Here is a 27,222-nt window from a genome sequence, read left to right as displayed (position 1 = left end):
GCCCAGCTCCCGGAGGACTTCCTCTGTGTCCTCAGGTCAGGCCCTGAGCCCCAGAAGTCTCTGCGTCGGTTCCCACATCTGGAGCAGGAGAAGGCTTCTTGCTGCCTCCCAGGGTAGCTGGGTCAGTTGAGTCAGCGAGCCTGTGTGTGACGCTCAGCAGAGGGCCGCCCTCATTATGTCATTATGGTCACTGTCGCCTCGATCGCTGTTACAGTTGTTAGAGGCAGGGTACATGTTTGGATTTAATAGGATTCACAGGGTGAGTGATTCATAATTCTTTGCTGTTACGACTTGGTCACATTTCCTTTTGTAAAATGTTTAAAACCTTTGTGTCATGGAAATGTTAGCATATACTCAGAAGGGTGGTCTGATGTTTTTCCCACATCCCATCACCACCCTCAGCAGTTACCAGTCATGACCAGGGTTGTTCGTCTGCACCTCACCCCCACCTCCCTCATCATTTCGAAGCAATTTGCAAATATCATTTACTTTAGCTATTTATGTTTCAGATTTTCCTCCTATAAGAGGTAAGGAATCTTAAAAAAAAAAAAAAAAGCCACAGTGCCATTGTCACAGGAATAAACAAACAAAATAATTCCTTTATATTCTGATAGTTCCCCAATTGTCTAGCATCCGTTTTTCAATTTGTCTCTTTGAGTTGGAGTGCAAACAAGGGCTATGGTTTTGAATTTGGTTGGTAGCCCCCTATGTCTTCTGTAATCCATAAGATTTCCTCTTTTGTGTGCTTGCTGTTTGGATAGTTTATCGACCAAAGACCCTGTCCTTTCGTCTAGATGTGGTTGAAGCTTCTTTGTGGTGTCATCTGACATGTTCTTCTGTCCCATGTGCTTCCTGTAAACTGGGGCTTAGGTCTAGAAGCTTGGTTCTGTTCAGGTTGTGTTTCTTTCCTAAGTGGTGGTATATATGAACAGTAGTGCCTGAGTGATTTTTAAAATAAATTTAATTAAGTTTTATAAAACATGAGTAGATTGAAAAAAAATCTTCAGTTGCTCCTCCTAGGGGTAGTACCCAGATACAGCAGAGTGGGAGGTGGGACCTGAAGGACTGAGGTGTGGGAACTTCTGGGAACAGAGGGTTCAGCGTTAGCGCCCACTTCCCATGAACTGCTGTCGTAAACGCACAGCTTTGGGCTCCTGCTTTGCTAGGACCATAGGCTCCCAGCTGAGAATTGTCCCCAACTCATACTCCCTTCAGCCTGGCCTATGGTTAAGGCTTAGGGACAGAGCTAGACTCCTGCCCCGGCTCTGCCCTTGGCCAGCTGGGCCACCCTGGAACCTTTCCCATCCCTCGCCTGCTTCTTCCTCCATAACATCATGGGGACTATACCTTCTTGGAGGTCTGTGGTCGGGACTCGGTGACCATGCAGAAAAGGGCATGGCGCATGGCATGTGCTCTGGAACTGCTGTTCTGCATTTAGTGTGGATCTCTTTGACTTCAACGGCACTGCTGTCCCCTCCCACTCTCTCACCCTGCCATGTGGCCTCCTGACACATCTGGAATGTACCAGGCAGGCTCCAGTGCTCAGGCCTTTGTAGTGACCATTCCCTCGACCGTCAGTGCTCTCCCCCAGGTCCCCAAATGGCTCCCTCACTTCCTCTGGTCTTGCTCACATGCCACCCGCCAGACCTCCTTGACTGTACTCTCTGGACCCTCTTCTACTTGTTACATACATTTTTGTTTACCTGTGTATTGTTTATCTCTTACACTGGATTATTAGTTCCAAGAAAGAGACTGTTTCACTCACTGCAGTATCTCCAGTGTCTAAAACAGTGCCTGGCAACTAAGTGTGTAATAAAGAACTGCTTAGTGCGTGAATGAATGAGAGAATGAACATGGTTAAGTGAGTGGACTTTGGCCTGGGTCACACCTGCCATGGAATCCTGACTCTAATATATACCACATGACCTTGGGCCAGCCCCCTCTCCTCTCTGAGCCTCACTTCCTTCCTCTGCAACACGGGCATTAGCAGCGCCCCGCTCACCGCCTTGTTTTGCACTGGCATGCGGCCCACATGTGATGCTTTGTAGCTGTCCTCACTGTTGTCCTGTCTCCAGCACAGGGCTCAGATGAGCCAGCCAGGGCTGTCCCTGCCATGGGGACACTTTATCAAATCTTAAATAACACCTTCTAGTCTGTGTGACCAGCTGTGGTGCCCCAGGGCAGGCCAGGGACTCGTTCAGTGGCCAGAAAGAGCTCCCTGGGGAATGTGACTAACAGGACATGAGAGTGCCGGGATGCGGAGAGGACCTGTGTGCTGTGGCCGAGCCTGAGAGCCCTGGGGCTGGCTGCTTCCAGGCCTTTGTCTTCCTTGCAGGAAGCAGACAAAGAGCTGCAAGGGGCCAAGGAGAACTGCCGCTGTGATTACAGTAGCAGTTAAAATCCTGGGTGTGTGTGAGAGAGACACAGACAGAGACAGACTGAGAAAGAGAAAGAGCCAGTGTACACATGCATGTGTAGATGAAGCTTCCAGCTTCAGAATTGCTATCACTGGTGTTTCCTGTGTGGGTGTGTAAAATATGACATGCACTGTGTAAAAGTGTATAAAACTTCCTTGTTCAGTTTAATGAATAATTATAAAGCAAACACCCATCTATCAACAACCAAATCAAGACAAGCATCACCAGTGCTCTAAAAGCCTCCTCCTTCATGTGCTCTTTCTAGCATTATCAAATAAATTAAACAGTCTTTCTTTTTTTAATTATTACCTCTTTTTGTGAATTATGAAAGATTTCAGATGTTCCAAGAGAATAGAGAATCACCTGATGAACCCTCTTGGGCCCAATGTACAGCCAAGAGAGAAGACACCCTTGCCATGATTAAAGCCCCCCAGATGCCCTCCCCCAGGTACCCAGAGCCTTGCTGTGGTCCCTCCTGGGCTTCCCTAAATAGTGCACTGGATGGTTCTGCAGGTTTTAGAACTGTGTGTAAATGGTCCCAGGCCGCCAGCACTTGACTGCAGCTTGCTCTTAATGTTTTGCTCTTGAGGTTTCTATGGGAGGGTAAATGAAGTCCCGTGCCAATAGGGACGCTCCCATGGGCGTGGGTCAGAGTCCCCCCACACCGGCCAGATGAAAGCAGCCTGCCCTGCTGGAGCCTAAGGGGGGTGCTCTGAGGCTCTGCCCCAGCCTGGTCTGAAACCATTGCCTTCAGATTCTTGGTATGTGAGGGGCTTTCCCTGAGCCACCACCTGTAAGATAGGAATGGGACTCTGATAGCATCCCAGGACTGTCTGGAGAAAGACGAGAGCCTCCCTTCCTCCATTTGGGAATGGACTGGGGGCGGGAGTGAGAGGGTCTCTTCTCTTCTCCTGTCTCCTGTGCCCCTCTGCTTCCCCTGAGGGCCCTGTTTAGTGATTGTATCTAGCCTTTCATGGAGAGGCCCTTTGGGTTGGAGATTATCAAAGGCTCTGGATCTGGAGGCTGGGTTTGCCACCTGGCTCTGCCACTTACTAGCTAGGTGACCTTGGGTATGGGGCACCTTCCACCCTTCAGCCTGTTTCCCCATTTATAAGATGGGGCTGTGTAAAGGTTCTTTCATCAATCTAAGGCTCTCAAAAGAGGCACATAGAAACCTCTTAATGAGTCCTACCTATCAGTATTATTGTCATTATTGCCATTCACTCATTCATTTTGTAGATATTCACTGTGTACCTCTTCTGAGCCTAGTTCTGTGCTGGCTGATGCCTGGGACAGGCTGGTAACCTGATAGCCCAAGGTCCTACTCTATTGGAGCTGGAGGCAGTGCTTGGGGAAAGCACAGTCCAAAGTGCCCTGGCTGGGGTGGCAGAACTCCAGAGGACCGTGGGAGGCACTGGCTCCAGCCTAGGAAATCAGGAAAGACTTCGTGGAGGAGGAGACATCTGAGCCAATGGCTGGAAAAGGAACAGAAGTTAGCGTGTGGAAGGGTGTTTTAAGGAGTGTGAACAGCATGTTCTAAAGCTAAAAGGTGGGAAAGGGTCCAGCATTTTAAATAAATAATTATTTTAATTAAAAATTTTGAAATAATTGTAGAGCACATGCAGTTGTAAGAAGTAATTCAGAGTAATTTACCCAGTTTCCCCAGTGGTAACATCTTGCAAATCTATAGTTAGTACAAGACCACAACCTGCATATTGACACAGATATGGTCAAGATACAGAATAATTTTTCACAAGGATCCTTCCTGATGCCTTTTTATAGCCATGTGACCTCCCTGGCCCATCCCTCACTCCTGGCAACCACTTATCTATTTTCCATTTTTATAATTCTGTCATTTCAAGAAAGTTATATAAATGGAGTCATACTGTATGTAACCTTTTGGGGTTGACTTATTTTCACTTGGCATATTCCCTGGAGATTCATCCAATTTGTTGCCTGTCTCAATATTCATTCCTTTTTGTCTCTGAGTTGTAGTCCATGGTATAGATGTACCAGTTTGTGTAACCATTCACCCATTGAAGGACATCTGCGTTATTTCCAGTTTGGGGCTATTACAAATAAAGCTGCCATAAAAACCCACATAAAGGGTTTTGTGTGAATGTAAATTTCAGTTCCTCCGGGACAGATACTCAGGCGTGCAGTTGCTGGGCAGTATGGTAGCTGCATGTGTAAAGAAACTGCCACACTTTTTTCCAGAGGGGCTGCTCCATCTTACACCACCACCGGCATGGGTGACCCAGTTTCTCTGCATCCTCACCAGCATTTGTTGTTGTAACTATTTTTTACTTTAGCTGGTCTAATAAGTGTGTAATGATAACTAATTGTGGCTTTAATTTACATTCCTCTAATGGCTAATGATGTTGAACACCCTTTCAGGTGATTATCTGCCATCTGTGCATCCTCTTTAAACTAAGTTTTGAGAGTTCTTTGTCTCTTCTAGATACTGCTCCTTTGCCAGATGTGGAGTTTGTAAATATATTTTCTCCCAGTCTGTAGCTTTTTTAATTGTCTTCACATGGGCTTTTGGAGAACAAACGTTTTTAATTTTGATGAGGTGTACTTTATTAAATTTTCCTTTTATGGATTGTGCTTTTGGTGTCATGTTTAAGGACTCTGTGCCTAGCCCTAGATCCTAAAAATTTGCTTGTTTGTTGTCTAAAAGTTTTACAGTTTTAATGTTTACATTTAGGTCTATGATCCATAATGAGTTAATATTTGTACAAAGTGTGAGATTTGGATCGTGGTTCTTTCTTTTTTTTTTTTTGCTTATAGATGTCCAGTTGTTCTAGCACCATTTGTTGAAAATACTGTCTTTCCTCCATTGAATTGCAATGCTTCTTTGTCAGAAATAAGTTACCACAGTAAGATATCACTTCACACCAACCAGGATGGCTATTATTTAAAAAAAGAAAAAAGGAAAATAACAAGTATTGATGAGGATGTAGGAAAATTGGAATTCCTACTCATGCATTGCTGGTAGGAATATAAAATGGTACAGCCACTATGGAAAACAGTTCAGTAGTTTCTCAAAAGGTTAAATATAGAACTACCATATGACCCAGTATTTCCAAGCCTATGTATACATATGTGCAAAAGAATTGAAGGTAGAAACTTGGGAAGATATTTATACAACAGTGTTCATAGTTGCATTATTCATAGCAGCTAAAATATAGAAACATAGTAGCTCAAATGTTTATTAATACATAAATGGATAAATAAAATGTGATATATATAGATATACACACAATGGAATATTATTCAGTCATTAAGAAGGAAGGAGATTTTGATATATGCTACCATATAATTGGACCTTGAAAACATTATAGTAACTGAAATTAGCCAAACATAGGAGAAATATTGTAAGATTCCACTTATATGAACTCACTAGAATAGGTAAATTCATAGAGACAGAAAATGGAATAGAAGTTACCAGGGGCTGGGGGGAAGGAGGGAGTGGGGACCTGTTGTTTAATATGTACAGGATTTGTGTCAGGGATGATGAAAAAGTTTTGGGTATAGACAGTGAGGATGGTTATACAACATTATGAAGGTATTTAATGCCACTGTATTATATGCTTTACAAATGGCTAGAATGATAAGCATTATGTATGTTTTACCACAATGAAAAAAATCAGTGTTTTAAAAATGTTAGGTATATTTGTGTAGCTTGGTTTCTGGGTTCTCTCTCTGGTCACTGGTCTATGTGTTTATCCTGATTACTGTAGCTATCGATTAGGCTTTTATATTGGGGACAGTGAGTCCTCCCACTTTATTCATTTCTTTTCAGAATTGAGCTATTCTAAGACCTGGGGCCTGGCACTTTCAGAGCTCCTCTTGATCTCCCTTGTGTGGAAGATGGCACTGTGGTTTACTCAACCTCAAAGTCACCCTTGGCACCTGCCTTGTCCTCAGCCTGCTCATCAATAAGCATTGCTGTTTCTGGGTGGACATGGCTCCAGCCTGTCCCCCGCTCTTCATGTCCAGCTGTCCTGGCTACCTTCATCAGTTGCCTGGAGCAGTTGTGTGTTCTTGTCACTTGTCCCCATACCTCCTCAGGCCCCCTTGGTCCCACCTTCCACAGATAAGGCAGCCAGAGTTACATCTTCCAGATGCAGGACCCCTGGCTCACCTGTGGCCTGGCTCCACCACACCCTCATCCATCCATCTGGCAAGTCTTGGCTGAATTTCACATTTCATTTGTGTAATCCTTGACTCTAAGGCCCACAGGGAAAGGACCATGCTGTACCGCTGCGCCAAGCTGGGCAGTGCATGGTAGGCATGCGTTGGACTTCTGTTGGTAGAATCTATGGATATGGGAAGGAAGTTGCATGGCACTGGAGCCCATGACTAGGGGAGGAGAGCGTGGAGAAATGAGGCTGAGAGGTGGCAAGAGCCTGGTGAACCTGGGGAAGAAGTAGGTTTAGCTGTGCTGGTCTCAGTTGGCTTTCAGCAGCTGAGGGACATTGGGGTTACAAAGGTCTCCCTGACCTCACAGAAAAATAGGCAATGACTTTGAAGAGATACTTAGCAGAAAAGGAATTCTGATTGCTTTTATAACTGAAAGGATGTGCATCCTGCTAAATGGAAAAATGCAGATGACAACTAGACTGAGAGGGGCCAAACCTCACCTATCTGACTGGCAAGGATCAGAGTTTGACAACACCCTGGGCTGTGAAGCCCTCACATGGGACAGATTTGCCCCGCAGTTCCAGTTCTAGGCCCACAGGCACACCTATGTCTGGCACACCTATGAAATGACATGTGAACTCAGTCACCATTGCTGCACTGTTTGTAAGAGCACAAGGCTGCAAACCACCAATGTGGCCTCAAGGGGACGGGCCCAAGGCACCTCAGTCCTTCCACACAGAGCACACTTTGCGGAGATCAGGGCATGAAAGATCACTAAGACATACGAAGTCTGTCCAGAAGGTATCCAGCCATGTACTATGAAAAATAGAGGCATTTACTGAAGAAGATACAGGACATAAGAAACATTGTAGATAGGGCAATGATGCCTCATCCCCTTCCAAGTAGGCACCTTGGGACCTCACACAGTTCTCCCAATCGCCATCAGCTGCCCCATCGTATTTTCCTGAATCTCATCTGAAATCTCTTCCCTTTCAAAGGTGATTTTAGTTTTGGGAAAAGCCAGAAGTCATAGGGCACCAAATCTGGGCTGTAGGAGGACTGAGTCACCTGGGTGATTTGATGTTTTGCCAAAAAACTCTGCATGAGATGTGATGCATGAGCAGGCGTGTTGTCGTGATGAAGCTGCCAATCACCAGTTGCCCGTAGCTGCGACCTTCTGAACATTCAGTGGAGGAATGTTCACACTTAATGCAAAATTTGATGTAGATTTGTTGCTCTGTTCACTCCATCTTTTTTTTTTTTTTTTTTTGAAGATTTTCATTTATTTATTTTTAGAGAGAGAGGGAGGGAGAAAAAGAGGGAAACATCAATGGGTTGTTGCCTCTCATGTGCCCCCTATAGGGACCTGGCCTGCAACCCAGGCATGTACCCTGACTGGAAAATGAACTGGTGACCCTTTGGTTTGCAAGCTGGCATTCAGTCCACTGGGCCACACCAGCTAGGGCTCGCTCAGTCATTTTGAATGTGACAGCCACACAATACACATGTTCACTCAACAACATTGACTGCCCTCACTATTACAGTGAAGTTGTCATTGTTCATGCATGTGCAGTCCAGTCCACTCTCCTTGGCTGCCAGGTTCCATTCATGTCACACAAACCATTCTCCTTATATTAACAGTAGCTGAACTTTTTCCAGATAGACATCGTATACTGTGCATATTTTTTCCTTAAAATTATAATAAGGTTCTATTAATAAGTAAACATAAAATAAGTAAAACTAAAACAATAAACCATAAGTAGATATACAAATAAATATAATAACACTTTAAAATAATGCAAATTGTTAGTATATGTGCTGGAAAGTACATAAAGCATAAATGTATAGCATAACCAGTTATTATAAAGGGAAGACCCACGTAGTCCCCCACCCCCAGTGAAGAAACAGATGGTGCCAGCCACCAGAAGCCCCTCCAGGCCCTCCCCTCCCCCGCGGAAGCCCCTTCCCTGATTTTGCAGGCAGTCCTGCCTTGCTTTCTTTTTGGTTTCACCACTTCTGCATGCTTTCCTAAACAGTGTTTTCCATTTTGTCTGGTTTTGAACTTTTTCTGAACAAAATCTTAGGATGTGTTTTATGTTCCACTTCTTTTGTTTATCATTGTTTTGGTATTCGTGCACATGTAGCTGTAGTCATTCATTGTCACTGCTGTGTATTATTCCACGGAGCCAGTAGATCACAATTATCCATTTCCCGTGGATGAGCATTTGCATTGTTTCCAGTCTTCTGGCAGATTCAGACTGTGCTTCGCGAACCTTTCCACATGTGTCCCTGGCGCATTTGCTTGGTAGGTACCCAGGAGAGCACTTCCAGATCCCAAGTGTGTGTCTTCGCCTTTGCTGGGTGCTGCCAAGCTCCCCCTGGTGCCAGCAGCACAGGAGAGCCAAGGAATATTCTTGAGAAATAGAAGGTGCAGATTAGTCTGCGTGGTGTGTTGCCATTTATGTTTTTTTAATGAGTGTGTAAGCATGTGTGTGCACCTGCACATACACATGCATTTGTAGGCTCTCTCAGAAAGGAGAAAAAGACTAGCAGAGGTTGCTTCCAGGGCTGAGCTGGGACAGGGCAGAAGGGGCCATCTTATGAGTGTTTACCCTCTGGTGCCACATGCCTGTATTATAAAGAGACAGACACTGAGACGGAGGGAAGGACTGGAAAGAAAGGGGGGAGAAGAAGCCCAAATGGGCAGAATGGTAATAGTTAGGAATCTGAGTAGTGGGTTTTATGGGGGTTCACTGGTGTAGTCTCTATTGTGGGGTATTTTTTAAAAGTTTTATAATAAGGATCTGTTTTGGTGTGAGAGGATCTTGGGCTGCCTCTTCTGGCCCCTGAGACCTTGGGGCCAGATCACCAGGGGAAGCCGTTGTTTCCAGTGAGACTTCTGGGGGCAGGGTGGTGCCTCCTTCCTCCCTTCCCCTTGTCTCCCCTGTCCTTCTGCTTGGGACCTGGTTCCCCTTGGCTGGCCAGAACTGCCCCATCCCTGACTACCTCCCCCACCAGAGCCCAAACCAGCCTGTCTGGTTTGGGGAGGTTAGGGGAGCCGCCCCACTTGGCTCCTATCTGGGTAGCTGCTTGACAGGTGCTCCACCCTGGTGGGGGAAGGGGTGGCCTGGGAACTGGGACTTCTGGGGTCCTTTTCCTGCCCTGCTGTGGCCCCAGGCCCTGCAGGGAGCCTCTGGATTTCTGAGCAGATGATGGACAGGATGGGGGTTGAGCGATTTCCAGGCCCTCCTGGTCTGAGGGATGAAGTCCTGTGGGAGTTGGCAACTGGGGGGGAATGGGAAGGACACAGGTGTCTGTTCCCCTGCCTGCCTGGGTCACTCACTGTTCACACTGAGCTCACCAGCAACTGGGCACCTGTCCTGTGCCCAACTACCGGCTTGAACCCAGTCCCTGTCACTCATAGGACCCCTCAGTGGGAGAGCAGTCCTACTCGATGTCAGCCCCCAGGGCAGCGAGTTTTGTCTAGTTTGTTCGTTGCTGAGTTCTCAGGGCCTCCAACAGGCCTGCCTGATATGTACTAGGAGCTGGGAAGATATGTGAACCAATGGGGCAACAGACAGTGTTGTCAGAGACAGTGACAGCCTGGAGGGGCAGCACTGGGGGAGGCACGTGGCCCTGGCATGTCAGGGAGGGCTGGGGAGCAGCCTGACCTCTGCCCCCGCCCCCCAAGTCCTCCATGGTGTGTGAGACTGACAGGAGGAAACGAACTTCACACCAGGAGCTCTGGCCTGAACCAGCGAAGCTTCTGCAGAGGAAGGGAGATCTGACGGGCGCAGGGTGTGAGGCAGGGCCAGCATGGCCCCTTCCTAATTCCCCCTCTCTGAGTGTCCTTTTCTCCTGTTCTGGAATGAGGGTTCTGAACAAGTTATCCTGCTGCTCAGAAAAGCTGGTTTAGGACACAGGCACTGGGACATATGGCAGGCACCTAACTTCCCTGCCATGCCCCTTGAGCATGTCACTCAACCTCTCCAGGCCTCAGTTTCCTCCGTTGTAAATGGGCCAGATAAAGTACCTGTCCACTGAGGGCAGTGGCGAGGTAAGATGACTGACTTAATGTGTGTCAATGCTGAGAGTAGGGCCTGGCCCAAAGTAAGTTCTCCATAAAGGTGGGCCACTTATTTTCGGAAGGGTCAGAGCCAGCATGGCACGGCCCTCCCTGCATCTTTCTCTCCCCGTTCCTGCCATCCATATCTCCCAGCCCCATTCTCACACCTCCAGATAGTGGTGTTGGGGCTTCACCATGAACTTGATCTTTCTCTCCTGGTTAGGCCACAAGTCTCAGGGTCATCCTTGTGAGTGCATGGGTGCGTGAGTGCATGGGGCAGAGCTGAAGAGGCCACCTTCATTTTGCCTTCTGAGTTCTTGCTGGATTGACAGTCTGGAAGCGGGGTGGGGGGGCAGGGAATACAGCAAGTCCCAGATCTCTAACCACCCCTCCATATCAGATTCCACTCAGCCCCCATCCCTCTGACCTGCGTCCCAGCCCAGAACATTGTTTCAAACCGAGCTGGGCCAGCTGCTCTCAGGCGCTGCGCAGCCACTGCTTCCCTGGCCCCTGGCCCCTGGCCTGCCTTGAGGAGTGAAGCGGGTGTGGGCGTGCTAGGGGGAGACTGGCCCCACTGAAGGAAGGGCTGTGCTTGGAGTCCCCTCTTCCTGTGTCCCGGCCTAGCCCCTCCCTCTGCCGGGACAGTTGTGGGTGATGTGGCCCAGGCTCTCCAGGCTCACCCCGCCTCCCTCCGTCCCTCCCTCCCACTCTTCCTCCTCCCCTCTCTCACGGGCTGGAGCCACACTGAGCTCAACTGCCAGGGCAGGGCCAGGGCCAGGGCACCGCCTGCTGCCGGGGAAGCTGGGGCGCGGAAGCCCCGCCAGCCCTCCTTGTGGGTGCCCCTTGATACCTGCTGCCTGCTCTCCCAACTGGAAGCCTCTGTCTGCTGGCTAACCCCACTGAGGGTGGTCCAGGACCAAAGGAAGAGGATGGTGAAGGTGAGCTGCCCTGGCCTCAGGCAGGAGGGGAGGAGTGGGGAGGGCTGCCCTGTGTGTGAGGAGGGCAGTCCTGCTGCCTGGTCACCTGAGCCAGCGTGAGCATGTGATCAAGGGGCCACGCCTTTACTGGGACCAGGGGCAGGGTCATGGTGTTTCCGTGTGTTGGTGGTGGCAGGTGTCTTTGCTGGGCCTTACCACAGGTCTCAGCGGAGGTCCTTGGGCACGTCAGTGGGAGCGTGTTCCTAGGGGCTGGTTTGCATGGGGGTGGTTCTGAGGCTGTGCCCACCCAGGTCACTCCGGGTGACTGACCCTGGAGTCAGCCGTGGGTGTGCCTGGGTCTGCTGTGGGGGCCCATTACCTACGGGGTATGGATCTAGGCTTGTGTGGGTCTTGTGATCTAACTGTGACTTCAGTGTTCCTCGGTATGTGTATGGGTCCTTCTTTCTAGGGAAGTCCAGCATTTATGAAGCATCTGTGGAACTGTGTGTGTGCATGCATGTGCCTGTGTTTCTGGGTGGTGGCCCAGGTCAGTATCATACATGTTGTTGGTATGTGTCTGTGGGTTTCTTTCAGGAGGGCCTGCATCTCTGGGATGGGTGTGGGACCTAACAGTGTTTTTGGAAGGGGCCCTGCCTCCATGGGGACTTCAGGGACCTAGCTGTGGCTGCCCTAGTGTCCTAACCCCTCCATGCTGAGATCTCCCTCTGCGCCAGGCCCCTCTTTAAGGCCACATCCCCACCTTCTCCCTCTGATGTCTCACATTTCCCTTGAGCTTGCTCTGCAGGGGCCCACATCTGAGAGGCAGGAGCCTAGGCTCAGGGTGCGATGTCCCTTCCCACACCCAGGGTCCTGTACAGCCACTGCCTGTGTGAAGTTGGGATGGCTGCTGCTGTCTCTGGCTGCTCAGGGAGTTTTCTGTGTGACCACTGTGTGTGTTCCTGTGTGTCTGTGCTTGTGTGGCTGGATGTTTATGCTGCATCCGTGTCATGGTCTGTGTGGATGGCCTGTGCACTGTGGAGCATCTTCATGTGCTTCTGTGTCGAGGTGGGGGGGGGGCAGAGAGAGAGAGAGTGAGGGAGCAGAACTGCAGGGGAGGGCTTGGGTTCTGGGGGCCTGGGAGGGCTCCAGAGCCTCTTTTCTACCTGTGCCCTCTCCCTCCTTCCTGGCCTGCCTTAGGGAAGAATGAATGAGGTCTAATCTGATTCCCCCCTCCCTGTGGGCTCACCCACACTCAGGTTTGTGGCATTTATACCCACCCTGGGTGCCTCTGGAGGATGAGGGATGCTAACAGGGCCCTTTGTGTCTATGCCCTGTTGTGCCTGGCCAGAAGGGAAGGGGGTATTCAAGCCTGGGGCTGTCAGAGGAGCCGACTGGCCTCCCTCGGGGCTCTTAGCACTGGCCTGGGCCCAGCTGGGTAAAGGAAGTAGCATCTTTTCATTCAGCCGCACTCTGAGCTGTGGCCCCTCTTTGCTGGGCAGGGCTGGGAATACAGGGTGGCTGAGATGGCTCCAGGCCCTGTCCTCTTGGAGACTCCCAGTCCAACCGAAGAGACAGACAGTGGCAGCCCACTGCACTCCCACCTCCCAGCCCTGGAGAAAGTAAGACTTAACAGAGATAGTAAGACTGGCACATTAGCTCTGGCCAGGAGAGGACCTTGTCCAGCATCCTCGTTTATTTATTTGTTCTTTTATTCATTCATTCAGCAACAGCAAGAACAACAGTGCAATAATAATATAGCAGCTAACATATAGTAAGGACCCACCAGGCACCTTTTATAAATGCTTTGCACATGTTGTCTCATTTGATCATCCATATATTCCCAGGACATAGGGACTATTCCTAGGAGATAGGAGAGAGGCCCTGTCTCTCCCCTGCTTAGAACCTTCCTGTGGCTCCATCTCACTCAGGCAAAAGCCAGCGTCCTCCCTGTGGCCCACAAGGCCCTGTTCAGTCTGCCCTCACTGCCTGTCTGCCTCCTGTTTCATCACTTGCCCCCTCGCTCCCCAGGCCCCAGCCACTCGGCCTCCCTTCTGCTCTTTGACTGCATTGAGCATGTTCCCACCTGAGGACATTTGCCCTGGCTTTTCTTGCTGCCCTGTGCTCTTCCAGCAGGTACCCACATGGCTCCCTTTCCCCTCAGTTTGCAGATGAGGACACTAAGGCCCAGAGAGGCGAGTCCCTTGCTCAGAGGCACATAGCGTGGCAGTAGTGGAGCTGGTACCTGAGCCTGGGCATTCTGCTCTTAGCCACCAACTGCCTGCTGAGCCCTTGTACAGCACAGTGTGTCTGAAGGCCTGGCAGTCAGCATGGTACTGCATCTGACCAGAATTCAGACAGCAGAGCTGCTCCTCACTCCCTGAACTGCTGGCTCCAGGCCAGGGTGAACCTAGATCTGTGTTTTTATGGGAGTTTACCCACTGGGGAGACTCATTGATTTTCTGCAGCACCCCCCCCCCCACTATACATACAGACCACATGGCTAGGGTGGGCCTTCCTGTGGTGGGGAGGGCCTGGAATGGACTCCCAATGGGGTACTTCTTGTGTGTGGGACACACACCTGGTTATTTACTAAATAGCCAGGTTCACCCTCTAAAGACTTTGGCCCCAGTTCCTTCTCAGGCATTAAGGTCAAACTTCCAGGCAGTGTGGAATGGGCCTTGGGGATTTCTATCTGCCTCTCCTCTGGGTCCCAGCTCATCACACTGTCAAGGGCATCACTCCTTTCTTCTACCGATATTTACTGAGTGCCTACTGTATGCCCAGGCCCTGCTCTAGGTGCCAGGGATACAGTAAGAATAAAACAAAGGCCCTTGTTCTCCAGGAGCTAACATTCTACTGCAGGGAGAGGTGGGAGAGGGGACAACAGTCAACAGATATATGATGCCAGGTAGTAATAAATGCCGTGGAGAAATATAAAGCAAGGGTGCAAATTGTGTCAGGGAAGGCCTCCCTGAGACGGGTTTATTTGCACTAAGACCTGAATATCAAGAAAGGGTAAGCCATGCAGCTCTGGGCAGAGGAAATAGTGGGTGCAAAGGCTCTGAGCCTGGAACAAGGGTCCTGTGTCCAAAACTAAAGAAGAGGCCACCAGTATGATGGGTATGAAGTGAGGGGAGGAGACAAGGCCTTGAGGTTAGCAGGGCCCACTGGGCAGTGCCATATTAAGTCACAGTTTGAGCCAAGGGGTTCTTCCTTAGAGAGTTTTGTTTGTTTAACATTTTTTCAGATTTCCTCCTAACCAAAGCAGCTTTTTTGATCCTGATTCTGGTCATCGCTAGAGGAGTTGTCTCTGTCCTGATTCTTGTCCCATAAACCTCTGGAGTTTGTCGTCTGGAGTGGAGGCCTTGGCTGGGGCCAGGGCCTCTGGGAAGCGGGAGCCTGAGGGGGTGTCAACAAGGCCTCTCTGGGTCAGAGTGGGCGCTTCTGTGACTTGGTGCTGGGCAGCCCTGGGCAGCGACTTCTCTTCTCTCGGCCTGTTTCCTGGTTTGGAAAACAGGAAGGAAGAGGACTCCATACCCACCCACCCACTCATCAAGAACTGTTTGAAGGGTTCAACGTGGCCCGATCTGTCTGTCTGCCACCGGCCCAGGCCAGAGTCAGCACTGAAGCATGTGTGTGTCCCCTCCATCCACTCAGCTGCCTTGAAGGGGGCGGCCTATTCTAGGTGCTGGGATCCGGCCATAGCCAACAGAAATGTGGTTCCTCCCTGCGTCGAGCCACCAACCTAGTTAGGACATATCAATAGACATGCTTGTAACCATATAACATTATTAGATGTTGCTAAGGGCTGAGAGAGTGGACTGGTGCCAGAATGTGTCGGACGCTGGAGGATGCAGTGATGGGCAAGACCAGACCATACCCCTGCCCCTGGGGAGCTCCCACTCCAGGCTATGACTAAAGTGGTGTCGGTACTTAGCGAGTCCTATCAACTTGACCTTTGTAGTCATCCCTCCTTCCCTGCCCACTTCTTCCCCTTCCACCACCCCCACATGGTCCACCCTTGTCTCCTGCTGGACCATCACATCTTACCTTTCCCTGGTCCCCCTGCTTCTGTCCCAACCCCAGAGTCTGTGGTCTCCCTGCAGCCAGAGGGGACCCGTGCACATCTGCATCAGGCCCTGTCTCTCCCCTGCTTAGAACCTTCCTGTGGCTCCATCTCACTCAGGTAAAAGCCAGCGTCCTCCCTGTGGCCCACAAGGCCCTGTTCAGTCTGCCCTCACTGCCTGTCTGCCTCCTGTCTCATCACTTGCCCCCTCGCTCCCCAGGCCCCAGCCACTCGGCCTCCCTTCTGCTCTTTGACCGCATTGAGCATGTTCCCACCTGAGGACATTTGCCCTGGCTTTTCTTGCTGCCCTGTGCTCTTCCTCCAGGCTCCCTTTCCCCACCCCCCTCAGGTCCTTGCTCAAGTGTCACCTTCTCAGCGAGCCCCTCCCAGACCTCCTCATTGAAAATTCTGGCCTCCCCTTATCCTCCTGATCCCTGCTTCATTTTTCTTCCCATCATTTATCAGCTGACTCATTAGCTGTTTTTCTGATTTATCTCATCTATTGACAGTCTCCTTCCCCCTGGAACGTGAGCTCTGTAAAGGCAGGGGTGTTTTTGACTGTTCAGGCCACTGCCGTCAGCCTAGCCCGAGCCTGGTAGATATCAGTCCTTGGTAGACAGTGATGTTTAGATGGTGGTGCATGAGTATCATCGGGTCATTTTGGGTAGAGTAGGTGTTTGCCAAGGAGGGGGACATGTGTCAGTCCCACAGTTTGAGGCCAGGTGTGTGAGGGTTCCTTGGTTCACGGCGGGGAGGCTGAAGATTTGGATGGGGGTGGTGCAGGTGGGCAGCAAGAGCTGAGGAAGGGTGGCAGGTGGGAATGGCATGGGATGTCAGTAGGGGAGCAGCGAGGAGCCTGCTGTCGGCCAGAAGCGGGACTGGATTTCCCCATCCATTGTCAGAGCACGGTCCAGAGAGTTAGGAGGTAAACAGAGGCAGGCAGCCAGCTGGCTTCCCGGAGCTGTTAGGTAAAGATCATGGCAGAAGAGTGAGCAGGAGCCAGTGGTGGAAGCCCCGGGTGCAGGCTGGGGACGGTGAGCGTTTCTTGGTCCCCTTCTCGGTTTAGGGGTGTCAGTTTAGTGAAGATGAAAGGATGGCTGTGACCTGAGTCATATCCCCTGCTCTACCCCTGGGCCCTGGGCTGCAGCTGGGTCAGCTCCCTTCACTGCCTGGGGGAGGCAGGAGGTAAGAGTTTTACGCACATGCACACGTGTGCGCACACCCGCACCCAGACAGCTTTGTCACACAGTGGCTCTTGCTCTTCCGCCTGGGCTGACTTTCTTGGTGGGGGTGTTGGATTGGGCGGGGACCATTTTCTTCTATGAAAGGTCAGAGGGTAGGACAACCCAGTGCAAGGTGACTGGAAAATCTGAAGCTTTTGTTAGGGCAGGTTGAAATCTGCTGTTCTGCATGATAAATAATTAGAAATTTTTTTAGAATTGAAACAAACATTTTAGAGTAGGATGCAAAATGCGCCTGCATTCCTGGGATCAAACACCGGACTTCAGAGGTGTCTGTGTCCCAGCTGGTGGCTGCAGGCTTCACGCTGTCCTTCTCCATTCATGCTCCACCTCTGAGTTCCAGGGCTTTCTCTGCCAGTTTCACAAGACTGCCTGGGCAGAGACTGAGGCATAGTGTACTGGGTACAGACGGAGCAGTGCCAACTGTGAGCCCAGCCACGTTGCAGGCATTGGGGTACAGTGGGGAGCAATCTGGATGTCCCTGCTCTCGTGGAGCTGGCAGTCTAGTGGGTGAGGCAGACACCAAAGAATTACACACACATACCGTGCATGGTAAGTGCAATGAGGAAGACTGAAGCAGAGAGAGGCAGCAGTATAGAGAATGATAGGACAGGAATAGGGAAGTTTGAGCACAGGTGTGGGTGGGCAGAGAGCCATGTGCAAATCAGTGAGAAGAAAGTTCCAGGGGGTACCAGACCCCAGTGCAAAGGCCCTGAGGTTGGGCACTTCTGGGGTTTGGAGAATACTGAGGAAGCCCATGTAGCTGGGACAGAGTGAGCGAGGGGGAGTAAGGAAAGACAGGAGGGCAGAGGTGGTGAGCCCAGTGGGCCACGGGGCAGAGTCTAGGGGGTCAGCACAGGGTTTAAGGATGTTGACTCTGGAGTGGATCAGACTGTTTTCCAGGCCCAGCTCTGCTCGGTGACCTTAGTGAAGAATTTTACTTTGTGAGCCTCAGTTTCCACATCTGCAAAATGAGGATGAAAAGAACCACTTCACTGAGGTCGCAGGGAGTCAGTGAGCTCAGTATGAGCATCTGCGCATGGTTGTAGGGTCCCCTTGAGGTGATGGCAGTGTAAATACTGGGGCTGAGCCTCAGTGAGCCACATTTGGTGGCAGGGACTGGCTTTCCGACATGTTTTCTGCTGAAGACTGTCATGCCAAAGGCCTGTGGAAAAGGTGGATAAGGAACCATGGGGGAGGGGGTCAAGAACCCTACTTTGTGCTGCCTCTTGCTACACCTGGGGGCCTGGGACAGTCAGGTAGGAAGTAGGGACCCTCGCCCACAGTAGGGTTCAGGGCAGGAGAGGAAGGGCAAGGTCTGGGCATGGGCGTAGGGGGAGGCCAGGACCAGCCTTGGAGATGATAACGATGATGATGACAGTAGCGTCTCGCTGCAGCTCTCAGGGGCAGGGCAGGCAGACAAGAGCCTGGACTTCAGTGTCCAGCTCCCCAGGCTCAAATCCCAGGTGCCTTGGACAAGGGCCTCTGCTCTCTGGGCCTCGGGGGCCCCTGTCTGTGAATTGGAGATGATGAGAGTGCCTAGCTCACAGGTTATTGTGAGGATGGAATGGGATTAGGCACAGAGAGTACCAAGCAGGGCCCGGTGCATGTAATCTCCCAAGAGGCACATGCTGCTAATTCCAAGAACTTTGGGGCCCCAGGCTCTGGGCTGGACAGGCCTGGAATCTCACAGCCACACTGCTACCAAGCTGTGTGAATGGGCAAGTGGTGTGTCTTCTGTGCCTTGTGGCTTTTGTCTGACTTTTTTTTTTTTTTTTTTTTTTTTGGTCTTTAACAAGGGGCTTGTAAGTGGCCCCTTCCTACTGGGTTAGGTGCGCAGAGTAAATGAGGGACTCTGGGTTGAGTACTCAGAAGAGGGGCCAGAGCCCAGTAGGTGCTCAGTCAGTGTTGGTTCTTGCTCTAAAGGTGACGCACTTCCTCACTGTGTGCAGTTGCCTAGCAGCCCAGCCACCGGTGCCTGTGTCCTCAGTGTCTCCCTATAACTCTGGGAAGCTCATACTGTCATAGCTCTCTTTTAACAGAGAGGGAAACTAAGGCACAGAGTGGCTGAGCTGCAGGCCCAGGGCCGCACAGTGAGGTCCAAGGTAGGTTGGCTCATGCCACTTCACGGACACAGAAAATGAGGTGGCACAATGTGTAGCAGTAGAGCTCAAGTTTGGACCCTGGGCTCTCCAACTCCTAAGTTACAAGCTTGCCTTGGGAACTTCAGCACCCGCTCTTTGCCCAACACCCACCCCCATTCCTGGTGCAGGCCCCTGTAAGTAGCAGCTCCTCTCCCTTTTCTTCTGAAGCCCCCATAAATAAGGTTAGAAGCTTGGAGACTTGGTAGGAAGGTGGTGCCTGGTGTAAGAGCTGGCTGTGCTGGGAGCTGCCCCGGGGTGCGGCTCCTGCCTGATCGTTATAAACATGGTCAGTTCCTCTGTTTGTCCTGCCTTCCATGCGGTGCCCAGAGGGAAGGGGTGGCCCCCGGCAAATATCCGGAGGTGTGCCCTTTCACCCCCTTCCCCTGTGGGGTCACATTTGGCTGGGGCTGGGACTGGCTGCAGTATGCAGAGATGGCTTCTGTGTTGTCTGCCCTGCATTCCAAGCTACCTCCTGCCTACCCCACCTGAATCTTGGGCTTTTCCTTCTCCAGGGTTTAATAAGGGGTCACCCCATCCTGCAGAGGCCTCAGGCTGAGGAATGGAGGATGGGCAGGGCAAAGCATGAGAAAGTCCAAGGGGAGGAGTGAGGCTATGCCTGGGGCCAAAGGAGGTTAGTTACTTGTGGACAGGAGGTGATAGGACACAGGGTGAAGATCTGGCGTGACAGAGCAGGGAAAATGGCAGAGGGTCAGGTATAGGGACAAAGCAAGGAACTAGAACTAGAATGACAGAGCTGAGGACAGAGAAGCTGAGAGAGAGAGAGAACAAGAGAGGCCACCAATGGAAATCTGGGAGGGAGGGCTGGGCAGTGTTCAAAGGGTTGGAACAGGGTTGCGGGGGACACTGAAAGGGCTCCTGGCTTGGTGGGGATTTAGGAGTTGAGGCAGAGGCAAAGGGGCTCCTTCTTCCTGACCAGGGTTGTCCCACCCCACATGTAGGCAGCTGGGGTCCCTGGAGCATGCAAGAAACTGGGCTGGCTGGGGGAGCCTTGGCCAGACCTAGTTCTGGCCACCTGCTGGCCAACAGGCCCGGACCAGTTGAGACAGGTTGACTGGTAGGTCCCTACCCACCTCCCTCCCACTACCAAACCGGTTCTCCCGGAGGCTGCCCATTGATGGTCCTTCCTCTGAACAAGGGGTGGCAGCCTATTTGGCCTCACCTCATAGAGCTGCTCCCACAGGAAAGGAGCAGCTTTGCCATGGGAGGAGAGCTTGGGGCTGACCCTGTGCCGGGCACTCTGCCAGGTGCTGGGAAGCCAGCCATGAACCAGACAAAATCCCCACCCAGGGTGTCTTCCCTCATCCTTTGGGTCTGTGCTCACGTGGCACCTCTCCTGGGAATCCTCCCCTCATTTCCACCATGCCATCCCTCCAGGCTGGGTCTGGTGCTCCCTGACCCCAGCCTCAGCCACTCTGGGCTGTCAGAAGCGGTCTCCATTACACTATGTCCCTAACATTGACTAGCACAGGCTGGGCACAAAGGAATGAGTTATTACTGAATGAGTGACTGAATAAATTAGTGAATGTATAGGTGAGTGATGTTTTCTTCCCATTTTACAGATGAATAACCCGAAGCCCCAAGAGGAGACATCACCTGCCCAAGGGCACTTCTAGCACAGCCAGTGACAAACCAGGTCTGTGGATTCCAGGGCCTGTGTGCCTGTGTGTGGGACAGGGGATCCGGACCTGAGCCCCCTCCTCCCTTAGACACTGTGAAGAATAATCCTCGCCATCAGGATAGCAAACGAGGACAGGGCCCACTCTCTGCGCCTAGCTCTGCGCCCAGCTCTGCTTGTTTAATTCTTACAGCAGCTCTATGGAGGTTGATCCAAAGCACAGAGAAGTTAAGTCACTTGTTCAAGGTCACGCAGACTAAGTGGCAGAGACTTACTCTGTTCATCTCGCTCCCCTTCCCATTGTTTCTCTGGTCTCCCGGTGGGACGCCACCATCAGCGTGTCTTCCCTTTGGCCCCTTTGGTTTTTAAGCCAGCTTTCATTAAGCATTTACATTGTACCTGGTATTATTCTGAGGGCCTGACCGGAGACCCCAGACCCTAAAAACAGACTGTTTTGTCTGTTAGTATCTGTTATGAAGTAGGTCTCCCCACTGTGTGATCTTGGTGAGGAACTTCCCTCTTGTGAGCCTGAGGCTCCTGCGAGGCGCACATATTGCAATGAGGCTGCCTGGGCATCACACAGAGAACGGAGCCTCGGTAGCCATTTGTTGAACAAGTGACCAAAGGGGTGTGGTATTCCTGGCCCGGAATCCAGGCTGGGAAAGCAGGATGGTGATGGCCAGGCTGTTTGGAACCTGTCACTGAGCACACTGTGTGCTAGACACTGCTAGGCATGGGGTGGCACACGGGGAACTGAGCAGATGAGACCTAGACTGTGGCATTGATATTCTAGTGTTGGGGCTGTAGGAACTAAATTAGTAAACACAAGAATGAACAGCAGAATTTCTAGAAGTTAAATTTGCTATGAAGTGATATGGGGGAAGGATAGTGGGGCATGGGGACTCTTTTATTTGGAATAGTCAGGAAAGGATTCACCAAGGAGCCTGAGACCTGAAGGGACAGAGCCATGTGTGGATACGGGGGGGAGAGTATTTCATAAAGGGAACAGCCAGGGCAAAGGCCCGGAGGTTTGAAAGCCAGTGTGAGTGAGGGGGAGATGCAAGTAGAGAGGAGATGGGAACAGGTCATGTGGGGTGGGCCACAGGGAGGACTTGGCTTTTCCCCTGAGTGAGATGGAGCCACAGGATGACACTCAGCAGAGGAGAGATGTGACTTGACGCAGGTGCTCATGGAGTCCCTCAGGTTATATATGAAGGACAGACTGTGGAGGTGGAGGGAAGAGTGGGAGACCAGGAAGGGGACAAGAATGGGCAGGGCCAGGACAGGGCTAGAGGAGCAGGGAGAAATGGGTGGTTTCTAGTGAGTGGCCCCTCCTGCAGGCCTGCTGTGGAGCCCAAGTCTGCGCCACCCTGGTACTAAGAGCTTTGGTGCCATGTTTGGGAAGAAGAAGAAGCGGGTAGAGATCTCAGCGCCATCCAACTTCGAGCACCGTGTGCACACGGGCTTTGACCAGCATGAGCAGAAGTTCACGGGGCTGCCTCGCCAGTGGCAGAGCCTGATCGAGGAGTCGGCTCGCCGGCCCAAGCCCCTTATCGACCCTGCCTGCATCACCTCCATTCAGCATGAGGCCCCCAAGGTATGCCAGCACCCACCGCCGCCTCTCCTGACCCACACCAGCCCCTACAGAGGGACCCCGGCCCCTAACCCTGCACTTGACCCTATGGCCAACATCTCCTCACTAACCCCCATTTCTTGTGACCTCCAACACACACCTCAGTCCTTCACCCTCACCCCCAACAGTGGCCTTTCACCCACCTCTCCACCCCCTGACCCCTTACCTTGCCTCTCAACACTGACCCCACCCCTGGGAACTTCACACCTTGTCCCTCCAACAGTCCCTCCACCAGCTTCTAAGTTGTGCCCTCCTGGAGCCTCACACCTAGAGCTCTGTGTTCCTGACCCCAGTGCCACAAACTTGTCCTTGGGCCCTTACAGAGTGCCCATGGCAGTGGTATGGCACAGGCCTGTTCCCAGATGCTGACTACCCCAAGTGCTCAGGGCTGGGCTGGGGAAACCCAGAGGAGGCGTCTGGGGTTGAGACCCACTTCTTGGAGTAGGGGCACCTTAACTGAGCCCTGAAGCAGAAGGTGGGGCGACAGGGCTCTTAGTGGAAGAAGAGGCCCACATGGGCATTGGGGGCTTTTTGTTTTTGGGGGGATTATTTTTTTCCGTACCATCCTGAACAAAAGGACAGAGCTGGGATTTGAACCAAGGTCTGTTTAAAAGGCTCATGCTCTTAAACGCTTTTCCTGTCTTCAGGGTTCAGGGGCCCAGGCATGGCCTGCAGTTAGCCCAGCCTGTCGGGGGTAAGGCCACACCTGCCTGGGATCATGGACTTTATCTCAAAGGCAGTGGGAATGGGAATGGCCTCAGCCCAGGGAATGAAGCCAGGTTTGTTCCAGGGGTGGAGGCGGGTGTAGCAGACTCTGTGCCTGAGGCCAGGCCTGCGGCTGACTCATCCTCTCCAGCTGGGTTAGGGTTAGGGTTAGGGTTGCTCAGCCCAGCCTGGGCGGGGCGGGGTGGGGAGGGAAGCCCTGGGGTCGGGGAGGTGGGCATAGACACAAGTGGGGGCACTCTCCCACCAGGGTCTCAGTCTGGTGGCCCACTGGGATGTTCCTGTGTCCCATGCAGGGTGCTTTTGAATGTTTTGAAGTGTTTGTCATTGCTTAAAAAGGCGAGAGATTTCATGTCCAAACCTCTATTTCTGGCTTCTGATGGATCAGCTGGAGCTGAGAGGCAGCTGCCTCCACCGTCAGGGCACGGACTCCTCTGAGCCACAGGCCCCACCTGGGCCACCTCAGTTCTGTCCCCTGCCCAGCCCTGTAACTGCTTGGGTGCTGTTTATGCCCTCACTAGGACACCACCTAAATCTGGGCTCTGCTTGACCTGCCAGCCGCAGGTCTTGCTTGGGGCTGTGTCCACCAGGAGGAAGGGGCACCTTGTCTTAATTCACACAAAGGTGTCACATAGGCTAGCACTGTCCTGGGTCCCCTGTGGCACTTGTGTTTGCTGCCCAGTCCTCCTGGGCCCTCCCCCAACCCCCAGGCACTTTTAATACTAAAGCCTGACCAGCTCTCTGTTTTGATTCACAGGGTCCCTGGGCAAAGGCAGGCTTCCAGGCTGGTAGCCAAGGCCCAGGAGAGGCAGGGGCAGGCCCCATAGGGGCACTGTGGCCAGTAGGTGGGTTTTGTGGGATTAGTGTCTTCTGCACAGTAGAGGCGATCCTGACTTCAGGGTGTCTGACAGCTCTGGGCCCATGTTCCTTTGTATCAGTGATTGACAGCACAGGGCTGGGGGGCCACATTCTCTGCTTCTCACAGCCTCCACCCAGCTCCCCTCACTCACTGGTTCAGCAGATGTTTACCGAGCACCTTCTGCCTACCAGACACTGTTCTAGGTACTCAGATTTAGCAAGAGCAGAAGCAGGAGGACCCAGTCGCTGCCCTCACACACATTGCACCAGGGGAACTGTGGGTGTGCTGATGTCCACTGGTTTTAAGTGCTCTAAAGAAAAAGCAGGGAGGGGGATAAGAAGTGTTAGGGTCTAGCATTTTAGATGGCTGGTCAACAAAAACCTCGCTCTGAGAAGCTGAGTTTCCAGCAGAGACCTGAAGGAAGGGAGGGAGGGAGCCATGGCATACTAGGGGCAAGATGCTACAGTACAGGCTGAGTGAACTGGCAGCACAAAGGCCCTGAGGTAGGAGCTGCCTGTGTGTTTGAGGAGCAATGAGGTCCATGTGCCTGGAGCTAAGTGGGGGCGGGGAACCCTGGAGGCCATGACGTGGAGAGGTGGCCATGACCTGGATCAGGGTGGTGGGCGTGGAGGGCAAGCACTGGGTGGATTTGGGATACACTTTCCACTATGTCCGGCCCCCGTAGGCATTCCCATTGCCACCCCCTCTTCTGGGCACTCTTGCCCACTACACCGGGCCCAGTCCTTTCTGACTCTCCCTGTACCCCACCCTTGGCATCCAGGGTGAACAACACTGGCAGACTGTAGGGGAGGAAGTACCAGGCTGTATCCGGGCCCCAGAATCCTGTCATTTGTAGCTCTCCAGGGCTGATGATGCAGTGGCATGGCCTCTGCCCTCCTTCCCCATCACCCCCCACGGCAGGAACCTCCCCCGGGCCAGGAGAGCAGGAGAAAGACAGGAGGGTGCCTCTCAGGGCATCCGGTCTCCAGGTGGGGGGTGGGGAGGTGACAGCCTGACTGAGGGTAGGTTACTCCTTCAGCTCCCTTCCTGCTGCTGACTTCTCTGTGCTGGGGGAGGGGCTGCGGGGCCTCTGGTGCTGCACCCCCGCCCCCCGCCCAGCCCCATCATCACCCCATGGCATTTCTTCATTTGTCTCTGTCTTGTCTCTGTGTGTGTTGTGTTGTCCTGTCTTTGTGTGTTGGTTACATGTCCCTTGTCCCCCGCCTCCTTCCCCGGCCCCTACCCCACCATTGCCCTGGACCCCGGACCCCAGACCATCGTGCGGGGCAGCAAAGGTGCCAAGGATGGGGCCCTCACCCTGCTACTGGACGAGTTTGAGAACATGTCGGTGACACGCTCCAATTCCCTGAGGAGAGACAGCCCACCGCCGCCACCCACCCGTGCCCGCCAGGAAAATGGGATGCCCTCGGAGCAGGCCGCCATGGCCAGAGGGGGCCCAGAGAAGGCAGGCGGCCAAGGCCGGGTTGCTGGTCGCAGCGAGGGGAGTGGCAACAGTGGTGACCGGCGGCGGGTGGGGCCAGAGAAGAAGCCCAAGTCTTCCAGGGAGGGCTCAGGGGGCCCCCAGGAGTCCTCCCGGGACAAGCGCCCCCTCTCGGGCCCTGATGTCAGCACCCCCCAGCCTACTGGTGTGGCCAGTGGGGCGAAAGTGGCAGCTGGCCGGCCCTTTAACACGTACCCGCGGGCTGATACGGATCACCCATCCCGGGGCACCCAGGTAACTGATCCCCCTGCCCCAAGACCCCCATTGTCCCCTTGCCCAAAGCTTTCCCTGTCCGCACCCACCAACTCCAGCCTGTGCCCAGCCCACTGTCCATCTCCATCCTGACCGCCATGTGTCTGTGCCACAGCCGGGCCCCTGTCCTGTTAGGAGAGCAGAGCTGGCCCCTGGCCCCTCCACTGACAGCCTCCTCTCTTTTCTGTTTCAGGGGGAGCCTCACGGCATGGCCCCCAACGGGCCATCAGTGGGGGGCCTGGCTGTCCCCCAGTCTTCCTCTTCCCGGCCTCCCACACGAGCCCGTGTTCCCCCCAGCCCTGGAGTGCTGGGCCCCCATGCCTCTGAGCCCCAGCTGGCCCTTCCAGCCCGAACCCTTGCTGTCCCCGCCGGCGTCCCCGCCCCTGGGCCTCCTGGACCCCGTTCTCCACAGCGGGAACCCCAGCGTGTGTCTCATGAGCAGTTCCGGGCTGCTCTGCAGTTGGTGGTGGACCCTGGTGACCCCCGCTCCTACCTGGACAACTTCATCAAGATCGGTGAGGGCTCCACAGGGGTTGTGTGTATCGCCACCGTGCGCAGCTCGGGTCGTCTGGTGGCCGTCAAGAAGATGGACCTGCGCAAGCAGCAGAGGCGCGAGCTGCTCTTCAATGAGGTGGGCCGCCTGGTCTCCGTGTGCTGCCCTCTTCCTCTTCCTGGTGCCCCTCCCTCAATGGGGTGGTGGCCCTAAGGCCATGAGGATGGAAGAAGGCGCTTCAAGGCTGGGCTTCCCAGAGTTGGGCCCTCTTCCTCACTCCTCACTCCTCCTCCTCTGTCCCCACAATACCCACAACCATGCCTCTGTCCCTCTCCTGGTCCTTGCCCGAGCCCCAGCTCTGGGACCCTTAGGCCCACGGAACTCAGCCCTCTAAGTGTCTTTCAGGCCCCTCATACCCAATGAGTCCCAAGTTGACCCCAAAGTATCTCCCCAAACCTTTGTCTGTTCTCTGGTCGCCAGTCTCAGAGAAGCCCCACCAACCCTGTTCTCAGGCCAGAGCGCTGGACCTCGCTGGCTCCAGTACCCACCCCCTGCCCCAGGCCCCAGGCCCCATAGCCCCCTCTTTACTCACTGGGCCCTGCCTTGGCCTCCTTCAGTTCCCCCTTGGCATTTCCCACACAGCAGCCAAAGGGCTCTTTATGATGGCAGGCCCACCATGCCACCACCTCCCCCCCAGGCCTTACTAACCCTTGCAAGGTCCCCAGTGCTCTCAGGATAAAGGCCTAGCCCTTTGCTTAGTGTTCAAAACCCACCCCCATCTAGGTCCTTGGCTCTGTCTAGCCTTGAACTTCAGCTCTTTTTTGGTGACCTCTCTGCCAGGAAGCTAGTTACAAAGGCAGACATCGGACTTTTTCCAGAGAGGGCTCTGTGTGGGGGCAGCCCCTGGACCCCGATGCAGGATCACTCAGCATTCAACTGTGCCCATAATCCCCTCAGCTCCCTCCCCGCCCCCCCCCCAAGTATTACAGTGTTCCAGTTGCACCATGGGCTTTTGTTGAATGTGGTCCTATAAACGTCTGTTCCCCACCTCCCCCAGGTTTTGCCTGGCTAGGCCTTCTTGCCATGAAATCCTCCACCCAATGCCTTTTCTCACCTGGGCTACTA

General features: G+C 52.9%; 1 protein-coding gene across 4 annotated transcripts in view; it reads left to right on the top strand.

Annotated features, from left to right (window-relative positions):
- PAK4 (p21 (RAC1) activated kinase 4) overlaps positions 1–27,222 on the top strand; it is a 45,880-nt gene that overhangs the window by 13,561 nt on the left and 5,097 nt on the right. For 2 of the 4 annotated variants that reach the window (XM_054580806.1, XM_054580804.1), the window contains exons 2-5: positions 20,581–20,654; positions 21,977–22,233; positions 25,125–25,586; positions 25,798–26,235. In XM_054580806.1, the coding sequence (XP_054436781.1) occupies positions 22,030–22,233; positions 25,125–25,586; positions 25,798–26,235 (1,104 nt within the window). In that variant the 5' untranslated portion in view covers positions 20,581–20,654; positions 21,977–22,029. Of the gene's footprint in view, positions 1–11,449; positions 11,571–20,580; positions 20,655–21,976; positions 22,234–25,124; positions 25,587–25,797; positions 26,236–27,222 lie in introns of those variants that run through there. The other 2 variants (XM_054580805.1, XM_054580807.1) reach the window with 2 other exon arrangements.

The sequence above is a fragment of the Pteronotus mesoamericanus genome, unplaced genomic scaffold (genome assembly GCF_021234165.1).
Source record: "Pteronotus mesoamericanus isolate MK-2021 breed Mesoamerican mustached bat unplaced genomic scaffold, CSHL_Meso_final contig_639, whole genome shotgun sequence".
NCBI lineage: Eukaryota > Metazoa > Chordata > Mammalia > Chiroptera > Mormoopidae > Pteronotus > Pteronotus mesoamericanus.
The sequence above is the reverse complement of the archived record's forward strand: the minus strand, read 5'-3'. Positions and strand labels throughout refer to the sequence as shown.